General features: G+C 41.2%; 1 protein-coding gene across 1 annotated transcript in view; it reads left to right on the top strand.

Annotated features, from left to right (window-relative positions):
- SCP2 (sterol carrier protein 2) overlaps positions 1 to 11,264 on the top strand; it is a 190,413-nt gene extending 179,149 nt beyond the window's left edge. The window contains exon 15 of the mRNA XM_040231168.1: positions 11,194 to 11,264. Coding sequence (XP_040087102.1) covers positions 11,194 to 11,243 — 50 coding nt within the window. The 3' untranslated portion in view covers positions 11,244 to 11,264. The remainder of the gene's footprint in view (positions 1 to 11,193) is intronic.
- Positions 11,265 to 13,227: the final 1,963 nt, after the last annotated feature.

Below are 13,227 nucleotides of genomic sequence, written 5' to 3'. Positions count from 1 at the left end.
AGAAAAAAATAAGGAATTAACTAGAGAGAATGAAGGAAAAGCTGAGCGGCAGTGAGGGCACCTGGTGTGGGCAGCATTTTTTTTTTCTCAAAATGAGTGGGCAGAAAAATAATTATGCTTGCATTCTATGAGCTTCCATCTAACATAATGTAGGAAGGAAAACTAATGTTTCATCTAGATTTTAGCTTCAAGAACTAACAAGAACTTTGGGGAAATAATGCCGAGTTTTTAAATGACTGACATTTAATGGTTACTTCAGGATTATAAATTGATATGTCTAGACAGATGTAGTTTTTAGAGAAAATTTTTCTTATTTTCTTATTAGTGTTTGTTTGTTTTGAAAGGTTATATGCTTATGGAAACATACTAAAAATTTCAGAAAAACCATGTTCTCTGTATATGGACTCTGGCAGTGAACTCTCCCCACTTTAGGTGCCCCATCCCAAACCTGCAGGAATTTTACTCTGAATTTCTGCTGAAACTGATACTTGTTGGCAGCCGGGAGTGGTGTTGAAATATGGACTTACCAGTAAAAGCTGCCACGGGAAATTGCCAGCTCTTTTCACATCATCCAACAAATGACCATTTGTTAGAGATCAGCTATGTTAAAGCATTAATAACCTGTCCTAGTTTGAACTGACATCTGAAAGAGAATTGTTAATTCTTTTGACATGTACATACTGTTGAGAGGTTTACTTTCTGCAAACATAGTAAGATTTGCTTAAATGTATTTCACTTGCCTATATTCTAAGAGTTTGGTAATGATACAGATGGTTGTATCAAGGACTTTTAGATTTTGTACATTTTCCATACTCTTCTTGCTGCCTGGGTGCTTCTCTATCAGTTCCGCCCCTCCCTCCTCTCCTTTGAAACAATTCACATTGCATGTCTCCAGGAAGCCAACATTGATTAATTTAACATGACATATTATTCTTTCATTCCTACAGTCTGCCCCCTCAGCACCTACTTGCGTTCTCAACCCTGCCCCTTTGTGGGGAACATGATATAGAGAGCCTCAGAGTCTCCCATCCCCAAGGTACAGGAGAAAGAGCATAGTCTTTGGAGATACCCAAACCTGGGTTCAGACCTTGGCTTTGTCACTTATTAGATATAAACTTTTCCTGAGTCCAATTGTCTCACCTACAAAATGGTGAGAATACTGTCTGTCTGTGGAGCAGTTGTGGGGATTAAATGAGATAAGGTATGTAAAGCCCCTAGCATAGTAAGTGCTCAGTAAATCATTACTTCCTTCCCAACCTATAAATTAAACACTAATTTTGCTTAAATGCATTGGAATTGCCTGTGATTCTTTAAAAGGACATAGGGAGCTGAGGAAGCATCTGGGATGCATCAGATGCTGATGAATTGGTGAAGGCCCAGTGAAAACTGAGCTGTTGAATGTTTGTATTTTTCCTGTAACAAGAGGAGCCATATAACTTAGGAGCTGGGAGTGTAGGCTTTGGCAGCAGGAATCTGCTTCCCTACCTAGCTCAGCCACTTACTAGCTGTGTGACCTTGAGCAAGTTGTTTGACCTCACTTACCCTTATAGGGTTATTATTAAGATCAAATGAGTCCAAGTATGTGAAGTTCTCAGCATAGTAAGAGCTCCGTAAGTGCTGGTATAGTAACAGCAGCAGCAACACTTTATTTCCTAAAGTCACTAGGAGTTCTTTCTTGGAATATTAAAATCTAATCCAACTGTAAATCAAGTCCAGCTATCTCAATTTGCTAGCTTTTTTTTTTTTTTTCCTCCTCCCTGCTCTTTGATGTTATATATCTACCAGGGAACTGGTTTTTCCAGACTGGAAATACTTGAATTTTTAAGACTTCAGACCTTTTTTTCAAGTAATAAGAGAAAATTTAGATAGAGGCAGAGATGGAATGACCATTGAGACACAGTCTTTTTAGGGGTTATTTCTGCGTCCTAAGATGTAAAAGAAAAATGTTTAGTTTTGAATCATGTTTTAGTTACTTAATAAAAGGACATGCTATGCTTTAATAGTTTGCCCCCATCCCAGTCTGTTTGTACTGCTGTTTGAACATACCACACCTGGGTGACTCAAAAACAACAGGAATTTATTTGTCATAGTTCTGGGGACTGGAAACCCAAGATCAAGGCATCAGCATGGTCACCTTTTTTGAGTATTCTCTGCCTGGTTCATAGCCAGTGCTTTCTTGCTGTGGACCCACATCATGGAAGGGCTCAGGGTCTCTCGGGAGCTTCTCTATAAGGCATAAATCCCATTCATAAAGGCTCTACCCTTATGACACCCGAAGGCCCTCCCTGCTAATACTATCACATTGTTGTTGTTCAGTCACTAAGTTGTGTCTGATTCTTTGTTACCCCATGGACTGCAGCATGCCAGGCCTCCCTGTCTCCTGGAGTTTACCCAAGTTCATGTTCATTGAATCCATGGTGCTATCTAACCATCTCATCTTCTGCCACTCTCTTCTACTTTTGCTTTCAATCTTTCCCAGAGTCTTTTCCAGTGAGTCGGCTCTTTGCATCAGGTGGCCAAAAGTACTGTAGCTTCAGATTCAGCTTGAGTCCTTCCTGTGAATATTCAGAGTTGATTTCCTTCCAGATTGACTGGTTTGATCTCCTTGCTGTCCAAGGGACTCTCAAAATTCTTCTCCAGCATCACAATTTGAAAGCATCCATTCTTGGCTCTCAGCCTTCTTTATGGTTCAACACTCACATCTGTACATCACCATAGCTTTGACTATACGGACCTTTGTTGGCAAAGTGATATGTTTTAATATGCTGTCTAGGTTTGTCATAGTTTTCCTTCCATGAAGCAAATGTCTTCTAATTTCATGGCTGCAGTCACCATCCACAGTGATTTTGGAGCCCAAGAAGAAAAAAATTTGTCACAGCTTCCACTTTTTCCCATTCTATTTGCCATAAAGTGATGGGACTGGATATCATGAACTTCATTTTTTGAATGTTGAGTTTTAAGCCAGCTTTTTCACTTTCTTTCACACTCATCAGGTGACTCTTTAGTTCCTCTTTACTTTCTACCATTGGGGTGGTATCATCTGCATATCTGAGGTAGCTGCTATTTCTCCCAACAATTTTAATTTCAGTTTGTGCATCCAGTCCAGCATTTTGCATGATGTACTCTGCATATAAGTTAAATAAACAGGGTGACAGTATACAGCCTTATTGTACTCCTTTCCCAATTTTGATGCAGTCAGTTGTTACAGATAAGGTTCTAACTATTATTTTTGGCCCACATACGGGTTTCTCAGGAGACAGGTAAGATGGTCTGGTATTCCCATCTCTTTAAGAAATTTCCACCGTTTGTTGTGATCTACAGTCAAAGGCTTTCACGTAGTCAATGAAACAGAAGCAGATGTTTTTTGTGAAATTCCCTTGCTGTCTCTATGATCCAACAAATGTTGGCAATTTGGTCTCTGGTTCTTCTGCCTTTTCTAAACTCAGCTTATACATCTGGAAGTTCTCGATTCAAATACTTGTGAACCTTACCTTGAAGGATTTTGAGCGTAACCTTCTAGCATGGGAAGTTAGTGCAATTGTCCAGTAGCTGGGACATTCTTTAGCACTGCCCTTGTTTGGAATTGGGATATAAACTAATCTTTTCCAGTCCTTTGGCCACTGCTGGGTTTTCCAAATTTGCTGACATCTTGAGTATAACACTTTAACATCATCCTTTAAGATTTGAAATAGCTCAGCTGGAATTCCATCCTCCACTAAATTTGTTGGTAGTAATGCTTCCTAAGGCCCACTTGGCTTCACACTCCTGGATGTCAGGCTCTAGGTGAGTGACCACACCATTATGGTTATATGAGTCATTAAGACCTTTTTTGTACTCTTGCCACCTCTTCTTAATTTCTTCTGCATCTGTTGTGTCCTTACTGTTTCTGTCCTTTATCGTGCCGTCCTTGCATGACATGTTCCTTTGATATCTCCAATTTTCTTGAAGAGAGCCCTAGTCTTACCCATTGTATGGTTTTCCTCCATTTCTTTGCATTGTTTATTGAAGAAGACCTTCTTATCTCTTCTTACTTTTCTCTGGATCTCTCCATTCACTTGGTTATATCTTTCCCTTCCTCCTTTGCCTTTTGCTTCTCTTCTTTCCTCAGCTATTTGTAAAGCCTCCTCAGACAACCACTTTACTTTCTTGCATCTCTTTGACTTAGGGATGGTTTTGGTCACCACCTCCTGTACAATGTTATGAAACTCTTTCCATAGTTCTCCAGACACTTTGTCTCCCAGATCTAATCCCTTGATTCTTTTTATCACCTCCATTGTATAACCATAAGGGATTTGATTTAGGTCATACCTGAGTGGCTTAGTGGTTTTTCCCACTTTTTAAAAGTTAAGCCTGAATTTTGCTATAAGGAGCTAATGATCTGAGCCACAGTCATCTCCAGGTCTTGTTTTTGCTGACTGTATAGAGCTTCTCCATCTTTAGCTGCAAAAAGAGCAATCAATCTGATTTTGGTTAGGGCATAGGCTTGGGTTACTGTGATGTTGAATGGCTTTCTTTGGAAATAAACCAAGATCATTCTGCTGTTTTTGAGATTGCACCCGTGTGTCCCATTTCAGACTCTTTTGTTGGTTATGAGGGCTACTCCATTTCTTCTAAGGGATCCTTGCCCACAGTGAAAGAAAAGAAAGAAAGAAAGTCTTAGTCATGTCTGGTTCTTTGTGACCCCATGGACTGTAGCCTGCCAGGCTTCTCTGTCCATGGAATTCTCCAAGCAAAAAAACTGGAGTGGGTTGCCATTTCCTTCTCCAGGGGATCTTCCTGACCCAGGGATCAAACCCAGGTCTCTTGCATTGCAGGCAGTTTCTTTACCATCTGAGCTACCAGGAGTAGATATAATGGTCATCTAAGTTAAATTGGCCTAAAAACGGACTCCAGTCCATTTTAGTTCACTGATTCCTGAGATGTCAATGTTTACTCTTTCCATCTCCTGTCTGACTACTTCCAATTTACCTTGATTCATGGACCTAACATTCCAGGTTCCTATGCAATATTTTTCTTTACAGCATCGGATTTTACTTTCACCACTAGACATATCCACAACTGAGCATCTTTTCCACTTTGGCCCAGCTGCTTCATTCTTTCTGGAGCTGTTAGTAATTGCCCTCCACTCTTCCGCAGTAGCATATTGGACACCTATCCTCGGGGGAAGGGGGGAGCTCATCTTCTGATGTAATATCTTTTTCTTTTTCTTTTTATTGTTCATGAGGTTCTCCTGGCAAGAGTGGTTTGGCATTCCTTCCTCCAGTGGACCACGTTTTGTCAGATCTATGATCCATCTGTCTTGGGTGGCCCTGCCTGGCATGGCTCATAACTCCATTGAGTTATGCAAGACCTTCACCTCAACAAGGCATTGATCCATGAAGGGGACTATCACACTAGGTATTAGAATTTCAAAATAAGAGTTTTGGGGTATACAAGCATTCAGACCATATATGGCAAGTCCTATCTTTTTTTTTTTTTAATTAAGGCACAGATTAACTATTGTGCCATGATTTGATATTATTACAATTATTAGTAGTAATACTATTAGAGTATTATTTTTATATAGATTACCCAAAGAACTGACTGCTGAAAATTCTGATTTCTTGGTGAAAATTTCCTTTTGCATTTGAAACTTCTTTTTTGTCCAAGGAAGAAATGGCTGGTTTAGCAATGAGAGTCTTTGTGGTATGGCCTTTTTTCTTTGATTATACTATTAAAATTGATATTTTTAAAACTTTGTTTTTATATAAGTAATATATACTCAAGTGTAAACAAATGAAAAATTACTCTCCTATAATCCCACCCGTCTGTATCATGACTTCACAAATGATGGCCTATGTGCCAGATTCATCCCACCACCTGTTTTTTTTAATTTTGTTTTGTGTAAAAATTTTCTGAAGTTTAGCCCATAAGGAAGGGTATAAATCTGAGTGTTTAGCCTGATAAATGTTAACAAATGAATATATCTCCCAGCTCAAGATGCAGAATGTTGCCAGCACTCTAGAAACCTCCTCACACCACCTCCCATTACTGCTGCTGCTGCTGCTAAGTCGCTTCAGTCGTGTCCAACTCTGTGCGACCCCACAGACGGCAGCCCACCAGGCTCCCCCGTCCCTGGGATTCTCCAGGCAAGAACACTGGAGCGGGTTGCCATTTCCTTCTCCAATGCATGAAAGTGAAACGTGAAAGTGCAGTCGCTCAGTCGTGTCCGACTCTTAGCAACCCCATGGACTGCAGCCCACCAGGCTCCTCTATCCATGGGATTTTCCAGGCAAGAGTACTGGAGTGGGGTGCCATTGGCTTCTCTGACCTCCCATTACTATTCACTCCCAAAAGGAAACACTATTCCAAATTCTACTACCATTGGTTGATTTTATTTTAGAAATTCATATAGATGGAGCCATGCAATATTTACTGTTTGAGGTGTGGCTTCTTTTGCTCATCATTGTAAGATTCATTATCTTTTTGCATGTAGCATTAGTTTATTTTTACTATGTGAATGCACCAGAATTTATTTATTCAGTTAATGGTTGATATATCTTTGCAGTGTTTCCATTATGGGGCCTTATAAATAATGCTGCTGTGAACTTTCTCTTATGCGTCCGTTAGTAGACGTACATACTTATCTCCATTTGTTATATAACCTGGAGTAGAAATACTAAGGGCTTCCCTCATAGCTCAGTTGGTAAAGAATCTGCCTGCAATACAGGAGACCTGGGTTTGATTCCTGGGTCAGGAAGATCACGTGGAGAAGGAACTGGCAACCACTCCAGTTTTCTTGCCTAGAGAATCCCCATGGACTGAGGAGGCTGGCAGGCTACAGTCCATGGGGTTGCAAGAGTTGGACATGACTTAGTGACTAAACCACCACCACCACCACCAGAAATACTAAGTCATGAGCTACCATATAGCCAGGTTTTTGATATGGATATACTATTTACATTCTCCTCCATAATATATGAGAGTTTCATTTGTTCTATATTTTTGACAGTACTTGGTAATGTCATTTTTTTGGTTTGTTTTTAACTCAGGTACACTGAGGAATTATTTATATACAATAGACTCTACCTTTGTAGGAGGTATAATTATATGAATTCAGACAAATGCATACAGTATTATAGTCAGTACCAAAAATCAAGATACAGAAGATTTCCAAAAAATATCCTTGCGTCCTTTTGTTCTCAGTCCCCTACTCTCACCTTAGGTGCTGGCAACCACTGAGCTGATTTCTGTCCCTATAGTTTCACTTTTCCCAGGATGTCATAAGCTTCCAATGGAATCATACTCTTTGTGCCTTTTTGAGCCTGCTTCTTTCATGTATTATCAATAGTTTCTTCCTTTTTGTTGCTAACTAGTTTATCCACTCACCAGCTGGAGTATATTTAGTTTTTTTTCCCAGGTTTTGGCAATTTGAGGAAAGCCCCTAATGAACATTCACGAATAGGTGTGGGTTTATATTTTCATTTCTCTTGGGTAAACACCTATGAATGGCATGTGTGTGTTTAGCTTTCTAAGAAACTTCCAGACTGTTTTCTAAGGTGATTGTATCATTTTAAAGTCCTTCCAGCATTGTGTTGACTTTTCAACTGCTCATCCTCACCAGCACTGGGTATTATATTTCTGAAGCCATTCATGGTAGTAGGTATGTTGTATCTCATCTATACTTTCAACTTGCATTTTCCTGATGACTAATGGAATTGAACACCATTTCATGTGCTTTTTTTGGCTATTTGGAGATCTTTTATATGTGCCTGTTTGCTTGCCCATTTTTTGTAGTGGACTATCCAGCCTTTTCTAATTGAGTGATAGGAGTTTTTTTATATTTTCTGGCTACAAGTTCTTTGTTAGATATATAAGTGGCAAATATCTTCTTGCTCTTGGTCTGCTACTGTTTTGAAAATAGTTTTATTGGAATATGGCTGCATGCATTTGTTTATGTATTTTCTATAGCTGTTCTTGTGCTACAAGTACAGGGTGAGTCACTGCATTAGAGGTCTAGTAGTTTACAACACCTAAAATATTTAGTGTCTGATCATTTACAAGAAAGTTTGCTAAGCCCTGCTATAGATAGCTATTCATCGTCTATTACCACAAATTTAATGATTTAAAACAACACACACATTTATTACCTCACAGCTTCCATAGATAAATTGGCTGAGGACAGCTTAGCTGAGTTCTCTGCATAAGGTCTCGCAGGTTGCAGTCAGGGTGTTATCCAGGGCTGGACTGTCATCTGGAGACTTGGCTAGGAAAGGGGTTTATGTCCAAGCTCAATCATGTTGCTGCAAAAGTAACTTCCTTGGCTCTATGAGAATGATAGCTTAGTTTCTCTGGTTACAGGCCAGAGTCTGCCCTGAGCTCCTACAGGCCAGTACCCTGCCAGGCAGTCCTCTGCATATGCAGTGTGCAACTCACAGGATGAAGCTAGCTTGAAATCAAGGCCAGCAGGAGAGTGAGACAAAAGACACACCCTCAACTTTCTCACATTGTGCAGGCTAGAAGCAAGTCACAGGTCCTGACCACACTCTAGGGTAGGGGATTATCCGTTTAGCTCAGTCATACAGTCGTGTCCGACTATTTGCAATCCCATGGACTGCAGCATGCCAGGCTTCCCTGTGCATCACCAACTCCCAGAGCTTGCTCAAACACATGTCCATCGAATCAGTGATGTGATCCAACCATCTCATCCTCTGTCGTCCCCTTCTCCTCCTGCCTTCAACCTTTCCCAGCATCAGGGTCTTTTCTAAGGAGTCAGTTCTTTGCATCAGGTGGCTGAAGTATTGGAGTTTCAGCTTCAGCATGAGTCCCTCCAATCAACACCCAGGACTGATTTCCTTTAGGATGGACTGGTTGGATCTCCTTGCAGTCCAAGGGACTCCCAGGAGTCTTCTCCAACATCATAGTTCAAAAGCATCAGTTCTTCGTTGCTCAGCTTTCTTTATAGTCCAACTCTCACATCCATACATGACTACTGGAAAAACCATAACTTTGACTAGACAGACCTTTGTCAGCAAAGTAATGTCTCTGCTTTTTAATATGCTGTCTAGGTTTGTCATAGCTTTTCTTCCAAGGAGCAAATGTCTTTTAATTTCATGGCTGTAGTCACTATCTGTAGTGATTTTGGAACCCAAGAAAATAAAGTCTGTCACTATTTCCGTTGTTTCCCCATCTATTTGCCACGAAGTGATGAGACCAGAAGCCATGATCTTTGTTATTTGAATGTTGAATTTTAAGCCAGCTTTTTCACTGTCCTTCCTAGGGGAATATACAAAGGCATTAATGAATACCAGAAAGCAGCAATCACAGGGATCACCTTAGAGCCTGTGTGCCACAGTAGCTATTATTAATATATTGGTCTCCAAGTTTGCAAGTTGGAATCTACAAGTTTATAAGCTTCTTCCTATATATCTATCAGGGCTTCCCTGATAGCTCAGTTGGTAAAGAATCCACCTGCAATGCAGGAGACCCCAGTTCGATTCCTGGGTCAGGAAGATCCACTGGAGAAGGGATAGGCTACCCACTCCAGTATTCTTGGGCTTCCCTTGGGGCTCACCTGGTAAAGAATCCTCCTGCAATGTGGGAGACATGGGTTCTATCCCTGGGTTGGGAAGATCTCCTAGAGAAGGGAAAGGCTACCCACTCCAGTATTCTGGCCTGGAGAATTCCATGGACTGCATAGTCCATGGATTGCAAAGAGTCAGACATGACTGAATGACTTTCACTTTCACTTTATACATATATAATTGAATATCTGTTTTTAAATAAAACATGGGTTCATGCCTACAGTTTGTTTTGAAACTGGTTTATATAACAATCTCTTCAAGAGTTTCCCATCTCTTTAAGAATTCTTAAAGAGATGGGAATGCCAGACCACCTTACCTGCCTCCTGAGAAATCTGTATGCAGGTCAAGAAGCAATAGTTAGAACTGGACATGGAACAACAGACTGGTTCCAAATAGGGAAAGGAGTACGTCGAGGCAGTATATTGTCACCCTGCTTATTTAACTTATATGCAGAGTACATCATGAGAAATGCTGGCCTGGATGAAGCACAAGCTGGAATCAAGATTGCCGGGAGAAGTATCAATAACCTCAAATACACAGATGACACCACCCTTATGGCAAAAAGTGAAGAAGAACTAAACAGCTTCTTGATGAAAATGAAAGAGGAGAGTGAAAAAGCTGGCTTAAAATTCAGTATTCAGAAAACTAAGATTATGGCATCTGGTCCCATCATTTCATGGGAAATAGATGGGGAAACAACGGAAACAGTGACAGACTTTATTTTCTTGGGCTCCAAAATCACTACAGATGGTGACTACAGCCATGAAATTAAGACACTTGCTCCTTGGAAGGAAAGCTATGACCAGCCTAGACAGTATATTGAAAAGCAGAGACATTACTTTGCTGACAAAGGTCCATCTAGTGAAAGCTATGCTTTTTCCAGTAGTCATGTATGGATGTGAGAGTTGGACTATAAAGAAGGCTGAGCACTGAAGAATTGATGCTTTTGAACTGTGGTGTTGGAGAAGACTCTTGAGAGTCCCTTGGACTGCAAGGAGATCCAACCAGTCCATCCTAAAGGAAATCAGTCCTGAATATTCATTGGAAGGACTGATGCTGAAGCTGAAACTGCAATACTTTGGCCACCTGACGTGAAGAACTGACTAGAAAAGACCCTGATGCTGGGAAAGATTGAAGTCAGGAGAATAAGGGGACAACAGAAGATGAGAAGGCTGGACAGCATCACCGACTCAATGGACATGAGTTTGAGCAAGCTCCCAGAGCTGGTGATAGACAGGGAAGCCTGGCATGCTATAGTCCATGGGATTGCAAATAGTCAGACATGACTGAGCAACTGAACTGAACTGAACTATATAACAATATCATGAACTGTATAATGTGAATGTGTCTTTTCAGGTCGTGAAATGTAGATCCTTATCATCTAATGGCTGCATTGTACCCCTCTATATGAATATACCATGATTATTTAATGAATTCCCTCTTCTTAAATATTGCAGTTGCTAGTGATTTATGCCATATTTTAGCAACTGCTGTAGAGTGTATGTGAGTGCCCATGTGCCCACACTAACACTGGGTGTGATTCTATTATAGTCAGTGGCTTTTGATTAAAATATACACATGAAACTGAACACTCCCTTTTTCTTCTTCCTTCTGCACGTCTCCACTTTAGATAAGAAGGCTGACTGCACAATCACAATGACTCAGACTTACTGGCTCTGATGACTGGTAAAATGAATCCTCAGATGGTAAGTATGGCGGTACATATGTCCTTGTATTAGGTGGATTTTAACCTGTTTCACTTCATCACCTATTTCAGCCTCAACCCATAAAGTGTAAAGTGGTCAGACCCACAAAACTCAGTGTTCCCCAAATATTCACTTAATGCATGACAAATAGTTGTGGAGCTAGCCCTGCTGAAAATTCCCAGATGAATAAGAAATAGTTCACATGCTCTGGGCATCCACAGTTTGGTATGAGACAGGTCTGCAGAAGAATAAGTGCAACCAAATATCTGTGGTGCCTTGTCTGGCTTGTGGTTGGGGAGTATGGAAGAAGGAGAAGCCATATCTTCCTGGGCTGTCAGAGAAGGCTTCACAGAGGGAATAATGCTTGGCTTTGTCCTGGGGGTGGTCAGGAGTCATCAGTGCACAGATGGAGAGTAAGAGCCACCCAAATAGAAGAAAGGACTAGTGGTCACAGAGGCAAGACGTTTTACCTTTCGTATCTTTGCCTGTGCTCCTTTTTTGTCTGAGCTGTGATTTCCTTGACAAACTTCTTATCTTTTAAAATGACCTTAGGGGCTTCCCTGGTGGTCCAGTGGCTAAGACTGTGCTCCCAAGTAATGGGGCTTGTGTTCGATCCTTGGTCAGGGAACTAGATCTCACATGCTACAACTAAGAGTTTGCATTCTGCAATTAAAGACCCCTTATGCTGCAGGTAAGACTCAGCACAGCCAAATAAAATAAATGAATACTAATTTAACAAAACAGAATGAACTTAGTTGTTATGTTCAAAGACCTCCTACCACACTGTTGGGGAGCTATCATCAGTACCTCTTCTGGGCCGCTTACTGGACTGCTAGCCTAGCACTTGTCTCATTACACTAGTTGTGATATGCCTGTCTCTTCTGCCAGTAGAGTGTGCATGTCTCAAGGGAACCAACCACGTCTTGTTCATCTTTGTGTCTCCAGAACTTAGCATGATGCCTGGCATTTTTAAACTTTGACAATCACTGGATTAATTTGTATTTCTCTAAAATGTATTCATGGCTTGTATAGATTTTTCAGGCCCCCAGATTGTCAAGGGTCTTCTTATATTCTTCACTGGCACAATGTTGAGCAGACTTGCTATACGTTATCGTAAATAACACAGAGGAAGCTAAGATGCTGCTTCCCATTGTAGCCTTATTTTTTTGTTGTTGCCTCAGCCTTATTTGGGCTTCCCTGATGGCTCAGATGGTACAGAATCTGCCTATAATTTGGGAGACCCGGATTCAATCCCTGGGTCAGAAAGATCCCTGGAGAAGGGAACGGCTACCCACTCCAGTATTCTTTCCTGGAGAATCCCATGGACAGAGGAGCCTGGCAGGCTACAGTCCATGAGATCACAAGGAGTCAGACAGAACTGAAGAGACTAACACTTTCAGCCTTATTTGTTTTAGGTATTGTTCCTGTGGTGAACCCACTCAGTCGTATCCGACTCTTTGCAAACACATGGACACCAGGCTCCTCTGTCCATGGGATTTTCTAGGCAAGAGTACTGGAATGGGTTGCCATTTCTTTCTCCAGGGAATCTTCCCGACCCAGGGATCAAACTCAGGTCTCCCGTATTGTAGACAGGCGCTTTACCGTCTGAGCCACCAGGGTCCCCTCATAATTTTAAAGATTGGATAAAACAACTAAATCTGACTCCTACTTGTATTCCTTTTAAAAATGCTTATCCTAAGCAACTAAGCACATTTCAGCTGACGCATTGACAAGGGAGAGACTTGCATCTATGATGTTTCAGTCGAATAAATACCATGGACACTGACATTTGCACCCACTGCGCCCTCTTCAAAATCTGGACAGAACAGAGGCCACCAGTCCCAGAGCTGGCACGTCCCCCTTCCCACCCACTGCAGCTCAGCCACTGTGCACTCCATACACTTCCTTGGTAGCGTGGTCCGGCTTCACACTCAGCTGCCCTCGTTCTCTCAGTTTAT

Source organism: Oryx dammah, unplaced genomic scaffold, assembly GCF_014754425.2.
Source record: "Oryx dammah isolate SB20612 unplaced genomic scaffold, SCBI_Odam_1.1 HiC_scaffold_28, whole genome shotgun sequence".
In the NCBI taxonomy this organism is placed as follows: domain Eukaryota; kingdom Metazoa; phylum Chordata; class Mammalia; order Artiodactyla; family Bovidae; genus Oryx; species Oryx dammah.
Note: the sequence above shows the minus strand (reverse complement) of the source record. Positions and strands in the feature narration are given on the sequence as shown.